We start from the raw sequence: 24,864 nt of genomic DNA on the forward strand, positions 1-24,864 counted from the left end.
GCGGGCACGTGATATATCCGGCGTCGGCGATAATCTGATTCTGTTGGGGAGATCTCGGGGTTAACAAGGGGACATGCCAAATTCTTTCTCTACATAGTACATTCTGATCCAAAACAAAGTTTCTAAGTATAAAATAAATGTATGTTGGTCTACCTTCAATCCAAATCAATTGACGGTTGTCGCTAATGGAGATGCGAATTTTACAGTTTTAGTCGACAGATCCAAGTTGTTCCGGTTGCGCTGGGACGTTATAGATCTCTCCACCCATCCGTCGACGTTGACATAGAGCTTGTTCGTATCAATAAGGCTTGTAAAGCGCGGCATGGCTTGCTCTTCGTCATGGCATTGGCAGGATTACTATCGCCGTCGATCCACTTGATTTCTGCAATTTCCTGGCCCTCATATATTTGGCGGAGACACATGAGGTCGATCCTGAGGCGCTTTTCTTGCGTTGTACCGAGTTTGACTAGGCATTCGTAGAGACTCTTCGAATCGGTGAAAACGACAAGGGGCATCGGCTTGGTGAGGTGTAGAGGCTGCGTTATTGTTGATTTGATTGATGCAGCCGAATCAAAGCCATGGACCATTGCGTATAATTCTGAAGCTAGTACGCTTCGTGCGACGCGTTTACATTTGATCAAAGACCAATGTACGATGTTGGCGTTGTTTGAAGCATTTGCAAGAACAATGGCAAATCCGATCTGCGAAGTAAAGTCCTTGTTGTTGGCGAAGGTAGAATCCGCGAAGATAACTAGTCACAAGGTATCTAGTTCGAGGCGAACAAACCGTAATCCTCTTTCAGCATTGTCAAGCTATCATTTCAGGCGCTTATTTAATGCTTTGAAGTCGTCTTTCTCGGGATTTGTAGTTTGTGCGGCGTATGACAAATCAACTGAGGCTTCAGGTTGTGAGACAGAGGCAATATACGCACCAAGTGCGCGTTGTGCGATGTATTGTTCCTTAAGGAGACACAGATTTCCTAACTTTGCCACGAGAACTTGTTGTGTAGCGTGATGGTCCTTTACAGGACGTATCAGGCTGCAGGTGCGTTTTTATGTAAGTGTGATCCCCTGGGCGTTTTCCGAAATCAGACCACCATTGTACTTTAACGGGTTCGTAGGTGTCAAGCACTCTCGGGGCTTGCAAAGAGTGCCTGCACGTTTTATCTCATCCTCTTCTTGTTTTGAGAACTTGTCATCTGCGAGAATTAGAGTGTCGTCGGTCTGCATGCCAGTGATTCCAAATCCTTGTGCCGGTTTGGTGCAGTGTAAGAGGCATGGGTCGTAAGTTGATGTCATTCCCAATTTGTCTGTATGGTGAGTATGATAAGTACGGTACCAGTGGTTGTCTGATTCGGGAATACCGTATAAGGGTTTAACGACTTTCAAGATAGTATCCTCAGATGGATTAGTTCCTACCCTCCTCTTTTTTGGTGCTTATCCACGAATGACCGAATATGACCCCCCTGCACCCTCGATTACTCAACGCGCCGCTACACTAAGGAAAGCGATGGCAGAGGTGCGTAAATTTCACGCCAAACGACAACTAAGAGATGCACTCAATACCGTAACGGTCCCGCGTCAACAGCCATGCAACTATTACCAATAAATTCAAATGTGATCGTATGGCGTGAAGGAAATACGGGTTATGCAGGAGAATAAACTGGCCCATACAAACTGATAAGCATCGATGGCGAGACATGCACAATTCAATTTCCGGATGAACCAAAGCAATTCCGCACAATCCAAGTTAAACTATTTCACAAAGAGTCACAAGAGGAAATTGATCATGGAGACGATTCGGTGCATGACAATAACAGGCCTGAATTGCCTACAGCCACAAATTCGACGTCACCACAAACTTCACCTCATATCGAAGAAATACAGTCAGGCACGCCTACATCTCAACCGGAGCCTGTACGACGCCCTCAACGAAATCGACAATTACCGGCTCGGTATCGAGATGACATTTTACACTCGACATTTGCCCAATTTGACCAGTCGAGGAAGAAGGAGATCAACGGCCTATTAGAAAACGGTGTGTTCGAAGTTGTCAGGATGGAAGACGTGCCAAAAGGAACCTGTATCTTCAACTCACGATTTGTCGATGAAATTAAGAATCTAGGAACTGACAAAGCCTTTGAAAATCACGACTTGTTGTACAAGTGTATAACGATGAAGAAAAAGATATCGTGTTAACACAATCGCCAACAATACAACATTGCAGCCAACGGCTACTTCTTTGCCTTGCAGTCTGTGTAGCTGGCACGATTCTATTCATACGAGACGTCATGCAGGTGTATGTACAGTCAACTACGCATCTAATTCGTGATTTCTACATTTATCCACCTCCCGAACTTGCAGATGCCTTACCTGAGGGCACTATCTTGAAAGTCGTTAAACCCTTATACGGTATTCCCGAATCAGACAACCACTGGTACCGTACTTATCATACTCACCATACAGACAAATTGGGAATGACATCAACTTACGACCCATGCCTCTTACACTGCACCAAACCGGCACAAGGATTTGGAATCACTGGCATGCAGACCGACGACACTCTAATTCTCGCAGATGACAAGTTCGTAAAACGGGAAAAGGATGAGATAAAATGTGCAGGCATTCTTTGCAAGCCCCGAGAGTGCTCGACACCTACGAACCCATTAAAGTACAATGGTGGTCTGATTTCGGAGAACGCCCAGGGAATGTTGGTTTACCTTCATTAGATCGCAAAACCTAATGAGGACAGCTAATCCAACAAGCTGACTGTGCCAGTAATACTGAATTCCTAATATTGTGACTGATCCTAAGAACTAGGGGGATGTGCTAGTGCGCGTGGATAAACTATATCCCATTCCGGCGCTGATATAGGCAGGATTGCTCTAACTTACTGACAATTTACATTCTGATATACAGTCATGTTTGTGTACATAACGCCAAAACAAAAGTACAGATCAAGGTAAATGACTGGAACGCACATGAATAAGCATACTATTCTAATGACAGAAAGCAATGGGGGTCAAAAGGTGCTTGCATAGGTGGTATCATCAACAAATCATAAATCATAACGCAACGGTGTATGTGGTACGTATGTAAAACAATATATTCAGGTCCAATCGTAACGAAGAATGCAAGTGCAAGTACCAAAACGGAGTTAACATATGGGAAATCCTATGACTTATTGAGCGGCCGCCCGGTTTCGCAAGGCAGATGCAGCGTCTGGTGCGCGAGGCTGGTTACCAGTAGTCTCAGACAAGGCATCAAGAGTCGGGATACGCTCAAGACTAGACTTGTCCAGTTCCTCGCCAGGTGTTGTAGCCAAGTCGCTGAGCAACCGGGAACCCTGCTCGGTAGCGAGACCGGGGGTAAGAAGCGGACTTGTGGCGTAATCAGGACTGGTTTGCCATTTGGCGACATCCTTCTTCAACTGTTCCAATTCCTTTTGGAACCGTGTTCCAAATACGTCAATATAATAAGTCGCACCATTGTGAATACTCCAGATGAACACGCCAAGCATGAACACAGAGCTCGCCCAACGGTACCAGAACCATAGAGGGCAGGGGATCATGGTTAAAAGTGCATAGAAATATTGAATCATCATGAATGCCGGCTCCTGAAGGATATTAGGAAGACTAAGCACAAATTTGCCAATCCAAGTTTTCGCATAAGAACGCCGGAGCCAAGTGAAACTGGTTGGTCGTCCAGCGGCAATCTTGTCTGCGCGGCGAACTGTAATGAAGCGGTGGTAGGATAATTGCCAGATTGCATAAGGGATGGAAGCCCAGAGCATCATCGCCAGCAATGTGAAATGTTCGGGAGCACCAGGCTGACTGAACTTGACATCCCATACAGCTGGAAATCTTTCCTTGAGTATCTCAGGAGGTGTCAAATGTACAATACAATGGAAAGCAGCTGGGGGCATGATATGAATAAAGACACTTGCCCAAAGCATTAGTAAATGAAATCTCAAGACTAAGGAATAGAAAACTTACCTGACAACCTTGTCCATGCTGTGGAACACCAATGAGTTGCGCCACATAGCGATAGCAACCGCATTGTTTCCGTAAGCCAGACAGTACGTCCCGATTAAAAGCCGTTTCGATTGCGGAAACACCCAGATACTCAACATGGCCAGAAAATTGACAAAGTAACACAAGTCGGCCAAGAAGTAGTGATAGCCGCGTTTATGATAGGTGTACAAACGAATAGGCATAAAATAGGCAAGCTGAGCAGTGTACCACCAATAGAATTTTTCCGGGCAAGCTCCCATAAGGTAACCACTGATGAAAATATTCATCACACCAGCAATGAACGATACTTTCTCCCGAAGAGTGACTGTTGCTACCTTGTTCCATTGCTTCGTCAACCTGTCGACCGAGTCTCGCATACGGTTTTTGTACTTGTCCAACTGTTCGTCGGCAGTAGGAATTCTCTTCCTCCATTCATCGACCACGCGATCCTTGGCAAGACCAGAGACGGACTTGAACTTTTCGCGCTGTCGGCGCACTCGGTCTCGTTGCATGTTCAACGCCTGGTTCCATCTCTCCAGCTTCTGTGACAATGAAAATGTATCGAACAGCTCGAAAAAGCTCAGCTTATCCAACGGTGGGAATGTCTCCCAGTCCTCCTGGTACGAGCTACTATTCGAAAAGGAGGGGTTTCTAGACAGTCTTCCTGGTGTAGATGTGGGCGACGTCGAACCCTCGGGAGGCCCGGAAAGCCCATCTGTATCGGTCGCAAGGAGGTCGGGGGAGAGAGGAGCATTCGAAGCCATGGCTTCCTCAGATAGAGTCGGTGCGGACTTGCTCCGCGAGAGCGGATTTGAATCAGTCATGGTGCCCTGTTTTTGCTGAAAGTCTAGAAGTGTATGGGTGCTCCTGGTGTAGATTATATGGGGACGACTGGTGAAGCGGCTTAAGGTCAGCATGGTCTCGTGATGTCGCAAATTTCTCCGACGACTTGCGTGTATGTCCGTCCCAGTAGTGAATCACAGTATATCCCCAAAGCTGTCAACGCCGCAGAAGATATCTGCGTGATGCAGGTACACCTTCTCCTGGACTCACAGCAAGACAACAACGCGCAAGTCGTGGACAGGGAGGGCAGAGCGGTGAATTTGTACTAATGGCAGACGGATAAGAAGACATACCGGGAAATATAAAGCCCACGAGGCCAGCAAGGTCAAGTGACTCCGAATACGCCGTTTTTGTGGCCTCAACCACTTGAAGATAAGAAGACGAAGCTTTACTGAGGGCGAGTCTGGAGTTCAGAGGGCAATGACATACCATGCTCATTTCTCGTGCCTGATCCCATGTTGGTTATTGGCTGGGTGAACGGATAGGCCCCGCTTACTATCTCGATGCGGTTAGCTTGCGACCCCAGATGCCTTGCAGCCTGAGGCAGCGCTCTGGTCAACGATTCAACACTTCAATACTTTCAGTTGCGAATACTTTTGATATTTAGGGTAGTAGTATATTTGCTGTCCCTCTGACCGAAATCATGCATTCTCCTCAGTCTCTCGACGTCTAGGAACATCTCTGTCCTGTTTGCTTGCAAGCACAGCGCTTTTATGAAGTTGCCAACTATAAGTAATGAAAAGATACCCGAAAATAGACCGTAATAGCACATATAATGATTCCCTGAACCGCCGAAATCTATATATCCAATGAAGTGAAGCCAATGAATTAACATTAAGTAATAACGGGACATTCCCATGGAGTGGTAAACAATAACGAAAATGATGAAAAAAGAGGCTCCAAAGACTTTTGTCACCGCAGAGTCGTATACCAAGATCCCATCAGTAAGGAGGCTGGTAAGGAGGAGCCGATGCTTGAACAGTCGGGTGCCACAAGACAGTCGTGACAGGCACGGGCGGAAGCATGGGTTGGTTGAGGTAGCTTGAGAAAGACGGGCGGGTGGACACATCGATGGAGTGAGGTGAAGCCTCGTGTGACATGATACTAGATGCGGTGCTGCTAGGGTAGTGTCGCGGGCTGTATTGGACGTTGCTGTCAAAGGAGCTGGCCCGAGTCGATGATGGATGATGAGGAGGATTGGAGTAGGGCAAGTTGTACGACTGCGAGCGCTCTGGCATCAGGTGATCGTATGTTTCTACCTGAGGATCTCTTGTGGTTGTCCCCTCGCTCCTACCGTCACTTCCTGACGACGCTTCCTGACCTCGCACACTCTCGCTCGCCAAAGATTCCATCCCCCATGAAGAACCACCCTCGCTGTTTCGAACGTGGGAGTCTGGGGTGCTGGCATCGTCGCTCGTTTCGAACTCCGGTCCAACTAGGTTGACTTGAGCAATCGGGATCAAGACATCGCCGGCTGTGACAGTCAGTTTTGGAGACCTCTGAGCAAGACGGGCGAGGTAAGTACTCACATATTTCGCCCCTGATGTATCGCTCCTCCATGTGTCTGACGTTGTATACCTCATCGAGAATTTGGAGTCTCTCAGGAGGGCTGATAGACCGACGCACATCTTGGCCAGCCTCACGAAGTTTCTCTGCGGTAATACCATGGCTTCCACCCAGCTCTCGAAGAATGTGGATAAGAAGTTGAATACGCTCTGGGTCATGTCAGCCAGACTCCTTTCATCTTTAGTGGCGGTCATACCTGGTTTGAGAAGATGGTCTGGCTCCTTGTGTGTGACACCGGCTGGCCACCAGGGCGGCTTGGTCAGTTCAGGGTTGGCGCGTCTCTCGCCTCCAGGGCTGGAAGACGCACGTCGTCCATTGTATGGGTAATTGACCTGTTTCCGCGGCTCGACAAGCTTGATAAATGCCTTGGCGATGACTCTACAATTCAGTTGCTGGAACGCATCGAATGCCTTCTCATAATACCTTTTTAAGCGTGCTTCATCGTCAACTCGAATAACATATGCAGAGGAAGGGAGAGTCATGGCATCATAGCCAAAGTCGGGAGTCATTGAACCCGGTATTCTGGGATCTCGCCGTTTCCCGTTTCGTCTGTGCCGCCTGCTCTGATCGACTTGCCAATCGCATGGAATGACCGGCGAAGGACTTCCACTCATGGGACTCCAGCTACCTCTTTGTCGTGTCCTTCCGGTGATATGTGAATAAGCAGGAATACCTCTCCCACGCTCAGATCGTATCGGCCCCGATGTCACTGCCTCTGTGTGAGTGGAGATTCGCCAAGTTTTATAGACATTACTACTGACCAGGTAAGCTTACTAGTGTCGAAGACCGTGGAGACACTAACTCTGCAAATCTTTCTTGTATATCCGGAGTGAATATGACCCTGCCTGGGTCCGCTATTGATGGGGAGCTCTCGAAAGCAATTTGGCCTTCTTGGTTACTGTATATCATGGCGAAGTGTGGGTAATGGATGCCAACCACTCCTGGTATGTTTGAGTGACCGTGCTGCTCACGAGCATCTGATTAGTCAACGTCGACAGAGTCACTGGGAAGGAAACAAACCACGGCTGTGTGAGAAGGGATATTGTTGTATGGAATCAATGTACAGGTTTGGTCGGTGTTCAAACTATGAGACTCGTCCATTCCGCTCGTTGTCCGAGGTCACACAATATCGTCAAGGACACAACTCTTTGGACAACCTCGACGGAAGACAGCGGTCTGGACGGAAAGGTAACCAATCAATGACAGGAGCTAGAGGTAAGATGACAACGATGTATACATATGGGATTTGATATATGATTTATGAAGACACACTTGCGAAAGTAACTCATATTACTTGATGAGTTTTTGAGATTGGCCATCACACACCGATTTATAGGGAGAAGCCTGACATTAAATGTCCGTTCTATTCTTCAGGTGAGCGATGAAATAAGGTAGTATATACCAGGATAGGTATAGGGATTACACTAAGAGTCTTTGGGATCGACGCACTACGACCTAGGCCGATGTCTAAAATTGTTGGCCACCATGTAAGTCAACGTATTTCAGTCTTTGATTGTCTATGTGAAATGCTTAGCTTGACGCCTGAGCACCCCGGGGAAGACAACAGTCGATCCGGATGAGGCGTTTAGAGGACTGTTTTCACATCAGCAAGGAGGTGAGCCATGAGTATCCATGCAAGCTCTAAAAAGCTACGGATCAAGCCTTCCTACATACTAGTGTATACTTACTGAGCATCTAGGAACCGTTGGTTACCGTATCCTCTTGAGGATGCCAATTATACCGACGCAGTGGAGTTCCATCCGTGCCGATCCAATCTATACATTAAAAATGCATAGTCTTTGCCATCTTTCTCCATAAGAAAAGCAATTCAGTATGCAGAGGCTAATCCGGACCTAACACAAACGACTGTCAGCACCGGTGTCTGTCTAGGATTCAATTGGGCTAATGACATGCGCTAAACACGAGAAATCCTGAAGAATGTCCGCTGGTAGTTCGCTGAGAGGGCAAATTGCAGTCTTCATCTACCAGCCGGATTCTCGGAATCACTCAAGAAAAACCAAGCTAGAGCGCCGGAACATCTACACACAGTTCCCCATGGGACTACTGTACAAATCAAACGGAAGGGCCCTTGTCTAGCGCCTAGAAGGATTAACATAAGCAACGGAACTACCCACTCAGCGACCCCATTACCCTGCATGATATTCCGTACGCCGCGCGGTCCACAGATTCCACCCTGTCTGTGCATAGATACTAAGATAGATACTGTCAGTGCAGAAGGGCCCTAGGGTTAACACGGACTAGTTATCTCGCTTCCGCAACTGTTTTCGAGGGTAGACGTGGATGATCCAGACTATGCGAATTACGAAGAGAGCTAGACAGTACCCTATACCACCAAGATAGATTGAATCTAGATTCTGGCCTATATCATTAGAGACTAGAAAAGCATGCAGGCCTGCGTTTGATCAGATCCTGGTATCCGAGCTGCTGGAAAAGAAACCCCGTTTGCTTTACCTTAGGCAGACCTAGATGTTGGGCTTATTTCGCACATTACATAATGTTACACTTACATTAGATTTATCGGTCTATCTTTGAATGAGCGATGTTCTTCAGATATGCCGATGCAAGACGAATTCGCCCGTTGGAAAGGTGTTGAAAGAACGAGAGGGTCCGAGAATTCGTTTGGATGTTTCAACGAATGCAAACAGCAAGCGAACAATTTTTGAAGATCTTTTACTACGTACTCAACATACATATGCCGTCCACTCTATTCATGCAAGGCAGAAACGAAAGAAGGATCCAAAAAGGGTGGGACTATTCCCACTTGCCAATGATATGATCCAAATATTGGTGGAAAAAGTTCTTTCAACAGGATGAAAGCTCAATCGTGGGTATGTACCTACATTAAGAAAAACACAGGTATCAATCCTTCTTGGAATTTCTTGCGGATCGGAATATTACAGTGATAGTTACCACTAAAGGATAGAGGGTCTGTGTGATGTAGAGCGGTGACCATCTTAAGATAGTTCAGTGCCCGCAGTTTGACGAATAATCCTTGTCTATTAATCCGTATGTAGTGATTCCATTGGGATGGGGACTGATTAGTTAGGATAGATGGCTTTGGTATTGCGATCTGATCGCGGAAAGTGCTTCGGTGGAGGGACTAAGTATGAATACCGATCTAGTAATTAATTCGAGGGCCGCTTTCTGCTACAGTTTTACTATATTTGATAGACTCCCTGGCAGAGTGAATAGTAGTAATATTTGATATTCTCAGAATGGTTGTCTTTTATCAAAATCCCTCGTCGTCTCATACCCTGGTCGATTTCAGGGCTACTTCTTGATAATAACTAGTACACACTGTCAATGATCCATCTAGACCCCAAGTCCAGAATTCAAGATGCGACAACTGCTGTCGTAGCACGGCCAATTCTCAATACCATGCACATTATCCCCTTGCTATCACCTTGATAATGAATGTGTGTAGGGTACATCCCGGATAGTTTACTGACACCTTCACACGTGTTCTGTCGTAGTGGTTTGCGCAGGAATCCTCAGAAGACGAAGGAAAATTTTCTTATCTTTAAGGAACTAACTACTAAGTCTGTTTACCGCAAGTTCCTTTCGTGTCTTCAGTCTACACAAAAGTGGTAGTTCGATCTGAGTAAATGACACATCAGATCGTATCATATCGTCTCATCTAGGTAGGCACTGCGGTAATCATTCCACAGTCCAGAAAGTAATCCTTGTCTATCCTTCTTGAATATTCGAGTACGTATATAGGTGTATGCATGCCACCGACAGCCCAACGAGCTTACCTGTACTGTACTGTATGGCGCATGCACGACTTCCGTTTTGACACCGGGCTGACAGTTCACTATGTGCATTATAGTATGCACTACAGCAACCTGTCAGCCAGTCAGTTCGAGGTGAAATATGTCCGTGGAAGTGACACAAGCCGAAAGAAGGCTAGATATGATTGAATTGAGTAATTGAATGCGCCTGGGAAAAGTATGCACATAAGTGCGGTTTCACCGGAATTGAGAAAGTAGACAAAGTCCACGAGGGGTCAGTACTGTGTGAGAGGTGAGACCCAAGGGGTATCGTGGTTAGGACAGAGGGGTAAGCAGTATTGAGCAGGGAGTTTGATTACCTCTCCGAGAAGAAACATCTCTTTGACCCATGAAAATGTCGAGAAGGACGAGAAAGCAGTAAGTAAAAAATGGCCGGTATGGATGACAATATGCGTGAATAAGAAAAGAAGACGAAAAAAAAGAAAGAAGCGGCCAATCAGACAGCACAACAGGGCCGTGCATTATACTAGCATGGATCAAGGATACATAAACTGACCAAACAGAAAGCGTTCTGATCATTCCTTTTAGATGGCTAGTTCCAGATTTCATGGCCCCATGATCTATATTTGAAACTCGCGCAATTCAAAATTCAATTTTTATTTTTGCAAACAGTCCTCCGTAGGGAAAGGTAAACTCGGATACTTTGTCTAAGCGAAGGATTAGCTTGCATATTTCTTTTCTTTCAACTGTCCAGAGATGGTTAGGAAGCCGATATCGCTGGTCACGTAGTCGATCTATTCAGCAAAAGTCCTCGTGGCTGTTGAAAATGGTTGCTAAAGCAAGATGGAAGGCAGATTGGAATTTGGAGAGTCGACGGCTTGCCCTAATTCAGAAAAAAATTTCCTATTTCGGAAGTTCTTGCGGAGTGCACATATGCAAAAATCGAAGCACTCGCGAGGAAAACTTCTGGGATTTTTTGCGAAATTAAGAAACGACGTAGTTTTGATTGCAATATTTTCAATGGGTTGTTCTGTATTCAGTACTGCATTATAGGAAATTGAGCAAGATCTGCTCTTCCGTGCGACTTATTTTACATCTTCACTGTTAACTCAGAACAAAAACGAATATCATTACTCTCCAAAGAATGAACATAACCACAATGAAGTCAAACGACCCCAAGCTTGAAATAAAATTGTCCATCTGCCAGCTCAAAGAACACTTCCGAACGTCGACCATGTTACTCAAGCAAATTGGCATTGTCACATTGAAAATCCCCATGTCCCTTACTATTGGACTCTTGTACGCTGTCATCACGTCGCACAACTTTTCTAGGCATAGGACCAGACAGATATAACCAGTACATACCTACTGAGGAAGTTACGTAGTAAATCATGGGCTATTTTTATGTAGCCAGCCCCATCTCTGCCCTAAGTTGACTCGTCCACTTTTTATTGGTTTGAGGTGGCCCGGATGATTGATCTGTCCAGTCACATTGGATTTTAGTCAGTTTGATAGTGAGATGATCGCTGAATCTGCATGGAAGTACACTATACATAAATATAAATTAAAGTATACTTCAACTGAAGAGATATACCGGGTCTGTGGCGTTCTGTCGTGTTTCCAGGTTCATGCGCCAAAGCATAGATGAGGTTAATTCGTATGTACCTGGCTACTTTGCAAATCCCAGGTTGAAAACGTCGGTATTGTCCAATCAGTATGACGAGAGCCATCTGATTTGCTTCTTGTGTGGAATTCTATCTGAAAGAATCTTTTAAATCTTGGCCATTTTCATCCCGGCCGCTGCCACAAGTGGGAGGATCTGGTGCAACATGTCCATGTAGCTAGCTAGTCAGTCAGTTCCCTCTGAATCAGAATACAGTTACACATTAGACACGGATGGAGTATCCCAACAGCAGCAGTAGCGACCGCATTGACCCACGGATACACTCGGTAGTTTGGTATGAGTTCGAGGCGGCTCTCGGACCTCTGGCTCTGTTGCCTCACCTCGATTGTATTCCTAAAGTAAGCAGTCCAGGTTTGCAGTTATCTACTCGGGCGAACATTTCTATATACTCCCAACCATCTTCAACCAAGAAGTTGGGAGCTTGTGCCAGACTTGATCGTGTGTAGCTTCCCACAATTTTCGGTCCTGCTAGATAAACACCCAAACCTTAAGAGGTTGAAACAAAGATCATAGTACGTATGACTAAAATTTTGAGTATTACGATTCCCTGCTTTAGTTTGGGTAAAAATATTTTTCCTTAACTTCTCAATTGCTCTCCTTTTTCTTCTTTTCTTGATCAAAAATGAGATACCCAGGCAAATGCTAGTAGCCGAGATAGGTATGAAAGGCTTTCGTGGCCGGTTTGGGCCTTTTGATATAGTTGAGTAGCTTTGACTGATATATAAGAATTTATAATACCTCTATCAATAATCTAAAGGTCGATGATAATAGCAATCCATTGGTCTTTGTGAAAGAATGGGCTTTCTGAAGGCAGGCTAGGGCTAAAATCCCCCAGACCCTAAAACCTAAGAGACTCCCGAGCCACGCTCTCTAATTCTATGACCGTTAACGAAGATTAGCTACCTACTGAGCTTCCAGGTATTGAGACAATTCAATATTCATGATCCAGAATCCAATTGCCACTGTCGCTCTATCATCGATCACAACCCCTATTCTCCAGAAATCCACCCAAAAATTACCAAATTCGGTAATTTGAAATTTCTCTAGCTCTTAGAAAAGTTCGAGACAAGAACCATCTAGAAAAGCCCCCAATATCACAGATAACCACATAGAAAAGAAAAATATATATATTTAATATAACTCTCGATACATGTAATGTCTTGCTTCCGACCTCCCTTGCAGCCTAAAGCCCTTGAGCCGATTTATACCGAGACTCTCAACAACGGCCAATAAACTCATTAGTATAAAGGGGAAGGTCTTCTCGAGGAATGATCGTCCTGATTACTTTTTTTTCTTCTTTCTTTCTTTCTTCCCGTTATCAGACTCTCTTACTCGCATCGTTTGGAGGGTGCAACAGTCGATTCCAAATTCCAAATACCAAGATACGGGGACTCCCAAGAATTGTGGCGCGGTTATTGAATATTGGAGGAATATGTTCTGCATGACATGCGAACATAGGTACTTAAGCGAGATGGACGAGTTTCGATCTTCATATTCGTTTTGTGCACCTTCATAATGTCTTTCAAGATCTTGGTCCAGCGGGGAAGATTCGATAGAAATGGATAGATCGCAAAGATCTGGCAGGATCCATCATCAGATTAGAAAGATGGTTACACGATCAGGAGAGATTTATCGGTTTGGTTGGCATGGTGGTGCCACTGATCGATTTGAAGCACAAGTGAGATAAAAACTATTTTACAGTAAATGGAAGCGAAGTTGAACAATCCGGACAAGACCGGCAAAACGGCAGATTGGAGGAATGTCTCGACTGCGAATACATTTCGATTGGAAATGGAATCCATCCTACCCATCTTTATCCGCTGAGACATGATGCGAGGGAGTGAAGACCAGGGAACATAGAAGAAACGGATATTGAAAGCTAGTGAATTCAACGTTACATTGGAGCAAATCGAATGGCTTGCAGTATGATCTGTCTATTGGTATTTGCGGAGCTGTGTTTCACAAGTTAGCAATAGCCTCATCAAGTACTGCATAGATTGAAAAGTGCTTACATCCAGAGTGAGCGAGTTACTGCTGTTTTCGGTCTGATCTCGGTAGATACCAACAAGGGCTTCACTCAATTGGAATAGACCCGTCTTCAAGCTGATGACAATAAACTGCATACCAGGAGCGGCGTGGTCGCGGATGTAGTTGGCGATACGAGCGACGTTGGTGTTGTCAAGAGCGGCATCCACTTCATCAAGAACGAAGAATGGTGACGGTTGATAAGAATGCACGGCAAAGAGAAGTGCGAGAGCAGCCATGGTCTTTTCTCCTCCGGACAGGTGCTCCATGTCACGGAAACGTTTGAGTGGAGGCATGGCATGGTACTTGATGCCATCGAGATATGGTTCATCGGAATCTTCAATATCAAGATAGCTGCAACAAACGTCAGAAAAAGTGTAATATTCTCAATAGGAAGGATGACTCACGCTTGACCTCCCAATGGATAGTTGGCACTTCTGGTGAGCTCCCGGTAGATAGGACCAATCTGCTCGGAAATATGTGAAAATGCCTTGTTGAATAACTCTGATCGTTTCGTCATAACATCTTCAAAGTCCTCCTTGGCTTTTCTAGCACGCTTCCTGGCTTCTTCAAAGTCCTTCTCAGTGCTGCGAAGTTTGTTCTCGACATTTTCCAATCTTTCCATGGCTCGAGTGTTGGGTGCCATCTTGTCTAATTCCGCGTTGAGGGAGCGGATGCGATCTTGCAATTCCTCCTCAAGCTTATCTTCGGCGGACTGGTGAAGTTAGTAGTAATTCATGGATATTTAGGGCGGTCTATACACACCTCTTTTAATGTCTCACCCAAAGAATCAAAGTCGACTTCTATGCCGTAATCTTGAGCACCTGGTGCCTCTAGTCCTGTCATAGTTGCATCCTCATCGATATCCATAGCATCTTCATCAGCAGTTTGCACAAGCTCATCAATTGGTAGACTATCTAGAGGTGCAGAGCCGTCAGCAAGCGGCAGGTCGATATCCTCTAGCTTGCAGCGACGGAGAAGTGCGTAGCGATTCGAAGAGTTCCGTTGAATTTCACTTTCAAGTGCATTCACTGCTCTAAGAGTGTCTTCAACATTCTTTGAGCGTTTCTGGAGTTCTCGTCGCTGGGCAGCCAGCTTCTCCTGTGATTCGGCGTATAATTCTTTCTGCTCCTCGAGACGTTCTTTGAGAATCTCCAGCTCGGCCTCCAGCTCATCCAGCCTACTCCGGATTGTCTCCTGCTCAGCTTTGAATCCCTTAATCTGTGCCTCATCTCGCTTGTATTGAGCTTTTAAAGAACTGATACGGTCATCCGTTGCTTGAAGACGTTGTTTCTCGAAGCTCAATTGATTCTCGATTCTGCTCTTTTGCGTCGTAAATTCCAACTTCTTGCGAGACGCCTCTTCTTGTAGAGAACCCTGCAGAGCCTCATAGTCACGAATACTGTCGTATCCAAGGCGTTCACAAAAATCGGAATAGATCTCATCCTCAACACCAGCAACCGATTGCTCCGCAGATTGAATTGAGTTTTCTAGTTGCTTTAGCGCCTTTTCTTTCTCACGCAGCTTGGGCTGAACTTCCGCAACCTGTTTCTTAGCAAATTGTAGTTCGCTGTCTTTACTCTTGATGTTGCGTTCGAGGGCTTTCAGCTCTTCCTTAGCGTATGCCAATCGCTGTTCGAGACCTACTAGTTCACCTTGAAAAGTCTCTTCGTCTGTTCCACGGCGATGGCCTTTAGGCAATGCGGCGAGATCTGCAAGCAGCTTATCCTTCAATTTGTGCAAGTTTTCCATTTCAGAATCGTCCCATCTCTTCGAGCTTTGTTGACCCGGACCACGGCCACCAGTCATAAGACCGCCTTTGTGAATCACTGTTCCATCTAACGTAACGGCCTTCGCGTCCACTCCCTTCTCATAGCAGAGATACTTGGCAGTATCCAGATCATCACAAACGATAGCATTACCGCAAGCATAGCTGATAGCACGTGAGACAGAGTTGTCGTAGTCTACAGTCTCGATGGCTGGGCGCATGCCACGATGCATACCTTTGAAGTTCGAGTTGAAAGCCTTGACTTGAATGGTCTCTAAGGGGATGAAAGTGGCTTGGCCCGCCCGCTGGTCACGGAGATGCTGGATACATTCCTTGGCGGTCTTCTCGTTGTCCACAACAATAGCATCAAAATGACGGCCTAGGACAGTGCTGACGGCCTCAGCATACTTCTTTTGCTTAGGCTGGCAAAGATCGCTGACACGGCCCTTGACGCCTGGGAAGATGCGTTTTAGGGTAGAGATCATTTCTTTCATTCGGATCTCCTTCTCGCTTTGCTTCCTGCCATCGTCCGCTTCAAGGAGCTTTTTAAGGACAAGTTGCAATTTCTCTTCCAATTCCGTACGCATCTGAGACACTCGCAGACGTTCCGAGGTCACCGCATTCAGTTCCTTCTTCTTGCGGTCAATTTCTGCCGATGTTTCTTTGATCGTGTCGGCGATATCAGATTTACGTGTCTTTAGAGTCTTGACTTCAACCTCCAAGTTCTGCAGTTGCCATTGCGCAGTCTCGAATTTACTCTTCAGCCCGTTAACAGTTTCCGCATCAGTCTTCTTTTGGCGCCTGAGGTTGTCGAGTTTCAGCTGCTCGGTTGAAGAACGCTTGTTAACCTCCTCTTTGAGCTTATTGTATTCCTGGAAGTCCGCTTCGCTAAGTTGACCGCCGGCTTTGCTCATGGATTTTGCCCACTCAGCTTCCCACTCCGCTTGTGCTTTCTCCACGATCTTCAAGTCCTTCTCGAGACGGGCCACATTTGCGGTTTGAGTATCATGCTCTTTAGCGATTTCGGAGATCCTCGAGGAATATCTTTGCACTTTGCCTGAAGTGATCTCGATCTTCTCATCAATAGGTACCAGCGAGTTCGTTGCATCCTCGATCTCTTTCTCCTTCTTGACAATGTAGCGTTCCGCATTTGACACCTCTCTGCCCATCTTCGCATGTTCCTTCTTGGCTTCCTCGAGATTCTTCTCATATTTTTCGACTCCTCGACGGTACTCCTTGAGTTCATCCTGATGTTTCTGTATTTCTGCACTTGACTCATCGATCAATCGCTGGAAATGGAAAAGCTTCCAAAGGATGTGCGTGATGATAGCCTGGTCTCGTTCCTCGGCCTTCCGTGCGTAATTCTCGGCTTCGCGCTTCTGTTCCTGGTATTGTTTGATCTCAGAATTGATTCCACGACGACGATTTAGCTGAAATGTTTGCTGCTCTGCCGCTTCCTCTTGCTCCGCTTTTAGACGCTCGTACTCAGCCTTGTATTCTAAACTACCAGAGATTTGCTCAATCAAACGGGTCAAATCCTTTGGCGACTGTGACGCGATAGCTTCGACATCTCCCTGGAAAACAAGAAAGTTGCGTGCCTTGATGAGGATATTTTCCGCTTCCAACGCTTCGTTGTATTGTTGCGCAGTCACGATTTTGTTGTTGATACGATATTCACTAACACCGCCGCTCGTGATTGACCGTTTCCACTGCTGTTCTTCACCGGCGTCGTCTTCGTAAACTGCCATTACCCAGGCCGATCGCGGATCGCCTCGGTCACCTTGGGTCTGCGAGTCCTCGACGTCAGATCCATCTTGCGCTTCATCTGCATTGCCATTTTGTTCGGGTACGGTCGCAGAACCGTCGCCGTTGACTTTGGAGGTTCTGAGGACACGTCCGCGGTAGACCAAGTCCTTGAGATTGGTGGAACGAAGATGCGATGATTTTATGCCGAGGACGAAAGAAATAGCATCCATACTATGAAAACATAAACGTTAGATTTTCTGCAATAGATTGCATATCGGACACAACACTCACGAATTCGACTTTCCGGATCCATTAGGGCCGATGATAGAGGTAAAGTAGGCATCACCAAACAGCAAGACATGGTGACCTTTGTAGGACTTGAAATCTATGAGTTGGTGTCAGCTCATCCGTCGATTTCCCGTTGGAATTTCGTTGATAACTTTGAACATACTGAATAACTCGAGCCTGACAAGCTTCCCCATCTTTGCAACAAAGCCTTACGGGCCGTGAAGTGGTTCAGAGGATTGTCAGCATGGAAAAAGGTGATGGTCTCTGAGGGGTCGCGCTCTGCCTTCCGTATAGACATATACGCGACTGCTCCGCGAACGCGCTCTTAGCCGGGCATTCCTTGGCATTAATCACGTGGGATATCTGCAATTTGCAATCTGATTGGCTGAAGAGCAACATTCACACGATGCTATATCTATGAGACTCCAGATGGAATATTACTAACTGTAGGCTTTTCTTGATTAGGCTTAGCATGCCTAATCCCCAACAACTGCTATCGCCGTTGAGGGGTCCTTAATATCCAAAGCACCATAATCCGAAGCCAAGCCAGTGTAGAATGTTGTCAAATTCTCTTATTCTCTTGCAAGAGATCACAAGCTTCTATAGCAGATTTTATGATCTCCAAATTTCAGTGCTGAAAGGATGTCCCTAACGCTTAGATTGAGTATATGAGCGAGGCAGCGGATGTAGCTATCAACTCCTTGAAAATGGAGACGTTCTCTATCGGATATTCTGGCGTCTTCAGAATTGTGTTTCTCTGGTAAGTTGAAGAATAGCTCAGATGCTAGTGTTTCATTGTTTTATGTATTATTAGCTGTAATTGGGAGCAGCTTCTCCTCAATCTCAAGCTTTACCAGCATCTTTTGCAGAACTTCTGCCAGATTTTTCCCCTGAGTGATCCATAAAGCTCACCGAACTCCAGCACTTGGCTTTGATACTTAAAGCCAGGAGTTAGCTAGGCCCTGATAACTCCCCATATGGCTTTGTTGTTCTTGCTCGTCCACACATCGAAGGAAACCGCAATTGTAGAGCATGTCAGTGCTAGTTCATTGACTAGAAGTGCTCAACAAAGATCGAAATCTGAGTCGATGCGACGGACAACAGTTCGAGAAGAAGTAAAGGGAAGAGGAGTATCTGGTAAGTCTTTGAATATCTGCTGGAAGGCAGGGAACTCGATCACTGTGAATGGCACGTCGACTGTCACAGTCTATCGAAGGATATTCTGTTCCACTAGCTCTCTGACATCATTTTTGGCTCTAGATTGAAATACCGAAGCAATTGACTGTTGTCTAATCACACCGGGCTACTCTTCCTCACAGGATTTTTAAAAAACGTTGTACTTTGCTAAATGTGATTTCATGTTGCTTGTTGAAGTTGCACTTGCTGATTTATGGCTTTCCAGACATATTGAATGTATTGTATCTCTCGATCCTCAAGCAACCGTCTGCTTTGCTTAGGTCGCCATAGCTTTCCTGAAAGCGGATGACATGAAATTGGGTCCAAAGCCATTGGTTAGGTGACTTAACACGGGATTTGCTCTCTAATTTATGGCTTTATGGCCTTAGTGAGGATCCTTCCAGTGCTGCCTTGTGGACCAGACTCTGAAGGAGTAGGTAAGTCTGGCTGACTGAGTCATCTGGACCTCACTATAAGTCCAGCCCAGGGCAGAGTCTCAAAAATGTAGGCGCGGGCTAACTAGCCTTGTCGGATTTGGACGCGATGGCATGTCTTACAATCACGATTAAGGGCCGTTTACGGTGAAGATTGGTCTTGGCGTATTCGTACGGATATTGAATTTGCGAATACGAATACTCGTAGAGGTTCCCAAATTACGAATGCGAATGCGAATAACACAATATATTACGAATACGTATTCGTGCCGACCACTACCCTGATGGGCACAATCTTGAAGATATACTACATATGTTGACAGAAACACTCCGACTCTGACTACCGCTATCAGAAATCGTACAATATTATACACAGCACTTCGCCAGACAAGAGAGATTATCATCGGCGCCCTGTAGGACTCGTAATGGAAAGCAAATCATCAGACACATAGCCATCAATCCCGACCCGATAAGCACCCTTTTGACCCTGCATCTCCATCATGATGAAATCCTCCTGCGTAAAGACTCGGCGAATAGATATGAAAGTCTTAAAAAGGCTGAAATTGATCATTTTCAGGGGATTCTTAAACAAGGATATGTTGATGTCTCGAGCCCGAGGCACACTACCAGAGCCCGCGACCAGTCGTTCATTGAAAAGCACTTGATTCGGCGCGACAGTGATTGTGTATGGTTTTCGAAAGGGAATCATGGAGCGCACTCTGACTCTGAGAAGAGTCTGTCCCTTTACGTCCAGAGCGGTTATATCCCTGACCAATCTTGATGTCCTCGCAATGAACACTGTGCCCATGATGCTCATGACGATGCACACACCAATGTTCAGACTCTTTTGCCAATAAGCTAGATTGGACCGCGTATCCTGATAATCAAGCGACGAATTGATAACGGCATATCCGAATGCGAACGCGCCGATACCGTATGCGCCGATTATATAGGATCGTTGCGGCGATGCTTTGAATAGGAGAACTTCGCCATTTTGCGCTACTTTTCGATCGAGTTCCGCTAGACTTGCAGATCGTCGGCCGATGAATCTTATGTCTGTAACATTCTTGCGAGAATGTTGCTGGCTGGAGGGTTTGGTGTTCGTTTGTATTTTAGAACCTTTTTGTGTCAGAGATTTTGCTAAACGAGGAGCTTGATATGTGAAATTTCGAGAGGGCTGGAAGACTGGTATTTTAGGACACGGCTTTGCGTTCGATATGAATGTAAACGGTCGCTTAAACATCGTGCTCTTATTCAATCTGGAATTGAATTGATCTATGTCAAGAAGAATGATATTGGCTGATTGAGGAGCCGAAGAATAGTTGCATCGCCTTCCTGCACGAACAAGCTAAATCGGTACAATAATTAGTCAATTAGTATATCCCTTGAACTCCAAATAATCAATGATAAAAATTAAAAGAGTACTTACCTTACAACTCAGTACTCTCGCCACTAAGATGGATGGCTGTCCAGGAATTAATTTGTTGTCAGGCTAAAAGCTCCATCCCGCTAACGCTCACCGGAACAGTCCGAGATACCTTCTCCGGCGGGAGCTTTTCTCAACCTCAACCATTTCTAGAAATGATAAAGAATTGAGCGCTTTCCATCAGTATGACTGCTAACAACTAGTTTTACTAGGGGCAATAAATACATCTGCAGGTCATCTTATCTGATAATCAATCATAATCAGATATCAGCACTTACTGCGCGCAACAGCAACTTTTCGAGCCATCACAATGGCCGCAAGCTTTACGCTGAAGCAAGTCCCTCTGGGCCTTCTGCGGCGCCAAACCCCAGTCAATTCCATCACAAAACGTATTTTACCCCTTGACCTAACAAGAGCCGATTACTCCGAACAAGACTGACACGGTTCTCAATGAATTATAGGCTTCGCATCAACTCTTTCTCAGACTCCAGGCGGCTACCCTCTCTACCCATCCGTCAGCCAACTCCTCCTCCAAAAGGGAATCCCCGAATCCGAAGTCTCCAAAATCCCCGCCACAGGACCAAAAGGTCGCTTACTCAAGGGCGATGTTCTTGCATATCTCGGCGAAATCACCGCGGGTTATCCGGCCGAACAAGCAGCGCGCATTGAGAAGATGGGACATTTAGATCTTAGTAATATCAAGATTGCGCCTCCTCCAGCACCACCAGCGCCTGCTGCGGCAGAAGAGCAGGTTCCAGAGTTGCCGTCAGATATTTCAATTGCCGTTTCGATTTCATTGGAATCTGTTCTCTCGACTCAGAAACGTATCAAGGATGCTATTGGCGTCACTGTCCCATTATCAACATTCATCGCTCGAGCCACCGAAGTCGCGAACGGTGAACTCCCGCGCTCAGCAGCCTCAAAACCATCACCAAGCGAACTATTTGATGAATTACTCGGCGCTGCCCCCATCAAATATACACGCGGAAACTACGTGCCGGAAATTAATACCGTGCCTCTCGAGGAATTCGAAACTATTGACGAGGACGTGACCAGCCAGCAAGAGGAGGTCGATATAATTGATATCCTGGCGGGGAATGTCTCGCCTCGACGAAGCAGTAGCAGCAGTAGTTATGCTGCGGCCACAACCCCCGCTCCATCTGCACTTAATGTATTCAGTCTTACAGTCCCAGCTGGCGAGGAGAAGAGAGCGAAGACTTTCTTGGATCGTTTGAATACGGTCTTGACTGTTGATCCTAGTCGATTGGTTCTTTGAGCGGAATATTGGTTAAATGAACTGTTGTTTTAATAGACTAAAAGAAAGGTGGAATAATACCTTCTTTATGTACTGACTTAGTTTTCCTTCCTTGTCTGTCTTTTTTTTTGTTGAATTGTAGAGCATATTGATCATGAAATCTCAATCGGTGGACTTTACCAAAATTGAACGGCGTTGATCTTCTATCTTCTATCCCTTCCAATTTATGAAAAATATTTGAGAAGCAAAAGCTCATGCGTGCACATGCAATATGATTCGAAAGTCGTGAGTACTAAAGTACATAATCCAAAGAGTTTATCTTCCTCCTCCAATTTACCATGATACGCATTGTATCAACATCCTGTCTTCATGATAGACAGAGGAAGAAAACTCAAAACCGAAGAAGAGAAGGAATAAGAAAAACCATTCAGTGATGGGGGATCCAAAGAACACCTTTTGCGCCACTGCTACAAGAATGGAGTCAGAAAACAATATGTAGATTCGAAGAGAAAACGAAAAGTGCCAAACAGATTTACGAAAATGCGACAAAACTCCATGTGAAAAATTTCTCCAAATAGGTTAAATCCCAAATCAGCCAGCTTCATGCCCATGCATACACCAGTTGTTAGTTAAGCCCATCCGATTCGAAAGAATATCGGAACAATGCATGATTCGTGTCTCGTGGATTAGTAAATTGAAGTTTGAAAAGTATATGACATGAGTCAGTGAACGCCGTGATATGCAGCGCCGAATAGAAACTTTGAAAGTCGTTCGGTTGTGATGAATGTCAATATTATTATCGTATTGTGCTCAGCTCAGCGAGCCGGCTGCCCCTTCGCCAATCGTTGCGATTTTGAGCGTCAAAGATCTTCCAGAACCTCAGCGTTTCGTCACCAGCACCAGTGACAATTGTATGCCCATCAGGACTGATCGCTAGGTAGAGTACACGAAACGTATGACCAGTCAACGATACGATTTGCTCCATGCGCGGATACTTCCAGATCACTATCTGATTTTGACTATAACCATGCGTGCTGATGAGCTCATCGGAATTCTTCGACCATCCCAAGTTACACACTTGACTTCCAGTGTCTAATTCTCGAATCATTTGGCCGGTAGCAGTATTCCAGAATTTGATTGTACGATCCGCGGTACCGCCACCAGAAGCTAAGAGATTGTGCTGATGTGGTGACCAGGCGATTGCCTTGACAGCCGCAGTGTGCTGTGAAAACCGATGTAACGGTGTCTCGTTCAACTTGTCCCAAACAATAAGCTTGTTATCGTTTCCTCCTGATGCGAGCTGACCATCTTCTGTGTTCCATTTCAAACCGCATACTTCTTGTTTGTGTCCTGACAGACGACGCAGGTATTGATCAGGAGATCGCACATCTCGATGAAAGATTAATCGATCGCGACCCCCAGATGTCAATATATGTTCATTCCATGCCAGCGCACCAACTCGGTTGTGGTGGCCGATCATGGTTCTTAGGCGACGACAACTCTCAGCATCCCAAATCTGCACTAGTCCTTTCCCGGTACCAATGGCGATGTGTGTTCCGCGTTGTATCCAGCTCACGCTAGTGACAGTGTCATCTTTGAGTTCGCAGAGCCTCGTGACTTGGCCCGATTGAGAGTGCCACATGTAGACAGAATTCGCCAATCCGACACCTAATATATTTGTGCTTCCCCAGTCCACCAGATTCAAATAAAAGTCATCTTGTAGATCTGGAGCGTCCAGCACTTTGAATGGTACCTTGTGTACCAAGCGAGGCTGTTTTCGAGGCGTTCCTAATATCCTCTGGCTGTTATAATGGATGGGTGAGAGACTGTAGAGCTCTGATCGAGGGTTCAAGTTTGGTCCGTGTTGACTTCGAGGAGTTTTTGTAGGAGTAGGGTGGCTGGATCCAGCTCGAGGTGACGAGTAATTGAGAATGTTTTTGTGAGGAGTCGAAGGCGTTAGAGATGCTGGAGGAGGAGTATGAGAACGGGTGGGATCGTGGACTGTTGTACTGAAATTGAGATAAGCATCTACATCTGGATCAGGTTGTGGTACGGAATCGCCAAAGAGTTCACTTCTCAGGACACGCGAGTACGTCCGATTGGCTTCTTCGGCTAGACATTGTTAGTAATTTCGAAGAAAATAACGATAGCTGAATTATACGTACTTCGTTGGAAGTGAAGCTCTCCATGAGGAGTCCGTTTCTTCGTCCGGGACGGCGTAGATGGACACCCGTCTTCGCCGAGCAAGCTATAGGTTGCCTGTAAATCTTGTCCTTCACGATTTGGAATAAACCTGTGAATGAATTAGTTATGTTAATGCACATAACTCTGGCCAGTAACCCAGGGCACAATACCGGTCTCCATAAACCCTTTGCCTCTTGCGACTTGGACTTGCGCCTGGAGTACGTTCGCGCCGGCGGCCAGCTTCATCGTAGTCTTTTAGAGCGCTGGCAAGAGCTGTAGGATCCACACCGTCTGACAAAGTGCGGAGATTTGAGCTCTTCCCACTTGTATCTGGAAAGAATAAGGTACTCTTGACAGGTCTGGAGGGCGGGGTCCTGGATCCTGGCGGTGACACGAGTCGATTGGACATGTTATTCTTGATGCCGGACGTAGACGATGTTGCGTCTGGTTCTGTGTCCCTGTCGGCCATGGCTGTAGTGGGAATGGAGGATTCCACTTTCCTCCCGTGGCAACCGAATGTAGACCGGTAGGTGTGTTGCACAAATCGCTGTAAAGTTGGGTCGATTAGTCGAATGAGTCACAACGTCGGATTGATTGAGATGACTCCTGAGAGGTGCCGTGTAGACCTCAATTCTTCAACTTCCGATGAACCAAGACGCCCTGTTGCTAAGCGCTCGCTCTATGTTTAGCCGCAAACAAAGATTG

General features: G+C 45.9%; 8 protein-coding genes across 8 annotated transcripts, besides 6 other annotated features; 2 read left to right on the forward strand and 6 right to left on the reverse strand.

Annotated features, from left to right (window-relative positions):
- Positions 1-248: 248 nt before the first annotated feature.
- On the reverse strand, positions 249-805 carry TSTA_003320 (uncharacterized protein; the record flags this gene model as incomplete). The annotated part of the gene is made up of 2 exons (XM_002487882.1): positions 249-751; positions 787-805. 2 exons carry the CDS (start codon positions 803-805, stop codon positions 249-251), a joined length of 522 nt encoding a protein of 173 aa, XP_002487927.1.
- Positions 324-1,406: a mobile genetic element.
- On the forward strand, positions 1,277-2,728 carry TSTA_003330 (uncharacterized protein; the record flags this gene model as incomplete). The annotated part of the gene is made up of 5 exons (XM_002487883.1): positions 1,277-1,364; positions 1,412-1,518; positions 1,551-1,644; positions 1,768-2,191; positions 2,227-2,728. 5 exons carry the CDS (start codon positions 1,277-1,279, stop codon positions 2,726-2,728), a joined length of 1,215 nt encoding a protein of 404 aa, XP_002487928.1.
- Positions 2,144-2,716: a mobile genetic element.
- Positions 2,729-2,834: 106 nt separating the features above from the next.
- On the reverse strand, positions 2,835-5,534 carry TSTA_003340 (uncharacterized protein; the record flags this gene model as incomplete). Its single annotated transcript, XM_002487884.1, has 5 exons — positions 2,835-3,940; positions 3,995-4,960; positions 5,066-5,258; positions 5,285-5,404; positions 5,450-5,534. The coding sequence occupies 5 exons, from the start codon at positions 5,532-5,534 to the stop codon at positions 3,181-3,183; spliced, it is 2,124 nt and encodes a 707-aa protein (XP_002487929.1). The 3' UTR covers positions 2,835-3,180.
- Positions 5,535-5,539: 5 nt separating this feature from the next.
- On the reverse strand, positions 5,540-7,330 carry TSTA_003350 (uncharacterized protein; the record flags this gene model as incomplete). The annotated part of the gene is made up of 4 exons (XM_002487885.1): positions 5,540-6,329; positions 6,385-6,570; positions 6,618-7,174; positions 7,224-7,330. The coding sequence occupies 4 exons, from the start codon at positions 7,328-7,330 to the stop codon at positions 5,797-5,799; spliced, it is 1,383 nt and encodes a 460-aa protein (XP_002487930.1). The 3' UTR covers positions 5,540-5,796.
- Positions 7,331-12,974: 5,644 nt separating this feature from the next.
- Positions 12,975-12,997: a sequence feature (AT_rich).
- A 144-nt stretch (positions 12,998-13,141) lies between these two features.
- Positions 13,142-13,168: a microsatellite.
- A 322-nt stretch (positions 13,169-13,490) lies between these two features.
- Positions 13,491-17,878, reverse strand: TSTA_003360 (cohesin complex subunit (Psm1), putative; the record flags this gene model as incomplete). Its single annotated transcript, XM_002487886.1, has 6 exons — positions 13,491-13,809; positions 13,870-14,236; positions 14,290-14,597; positions 14,648-17,627; positions 17,688-17,781; positions 17,848-17,878. 6 exons carry the CDS (start codon positions 17,876-17,878, stop codon positions 13,792-13,794), a joined length of 3,798 nt encoding a protein of 1,265 aa, XP_002487931.1. The 3' UTR covers positions 13,491-13,791.
- A 432-nt stretch (positions 17,879-18,310) lies between these two features.
- Positions 18,311-18,574: a mobile genetic element.
- Positions 18,538-19,092: a mobile genetic element.
- A 602-nt stretch (positions 19,093-19,694) lies between these two features.
- On the reverse strand, positions 19,695-20,748 carry TSTA_003370 (uncharacterized protein; the record flags this gene model as incomplete). The annotated part of the gene is made up of 3 exons (XM_002487887.1): positions 20,724-20,748; positions 20,126-20,642; positions 19,695-20,092 (listed from the first exon to the last, which is right to left on the reverse strand). The coding sequence occupies exons 2-3, from the start codon at positions 20,535-20,537 to the stop codon at positions 19,695-19,697; spliced, it is 810 nt and encodes a 269-aa protein (XP_002487932.1). The 5' UTR covers positions 20,538-20,642; positions 20,724-20,748.
- A 113-nt stretch (positions 20,749-20,861) lies between these two features.
- Positions 20,862-22,162, forward strand: TSTA_003380 (pyruvate dehydrogenase complex component Pdx1, putative). Its single transcript, XM_002487888.1, has 2 exons — positions 20,862-21,109; positions 21,182-22,162. The coding sequence occupies exons 1-2, from the start codon at positions 21,031-21,033 to the stop codon at positions 21,994-21,996; spliced, it is 894 nt and encodes a 297-aa protein (XP_002487933.1). The 5' UTR covers positions 20,862-21,030; the 3' UTR covers positions 21,997-22,162.
- TSTA_003390 (cell cycle regulatory protein (Srw1), putative) lies at positions 22,163-24,628 on the reverse strand (the record flags this gene model as incomplete). Its single annotated transcript, XM_002487889.1, has 3 exons — positions 22,163-24,087; positions 24,141-24,268; positions 24,330-24,628. The coding sequence occupies 3 exons, from the start codon at positions 24,626-24,628 to the stop codon at positions 22,772-22,774; spliced, it is 1,743 nt and encodes a 580-aa protein (XP_002487934.1). The 3' UTR covers positions 22,163-22,771.
- Positions 24,629-24,864: the final 236 nt, after the last annotated feature.

Source organism: Talaromyces stipitatus, genomic scaffold (assembly GCF_000003125.1).
Source record: "Talaromyces stipitatus ATCC 10500 scf_1105507295517 genomic scaffold, whole genome shotgun sequence".
NCBI classification, from domain to species: Eukaryota; Fungi; Ascomycota; class Eurotiomycetes; order Eurotiales; family Trichocomaceae; genus Talaromyces; species Talaromyces stipitatus.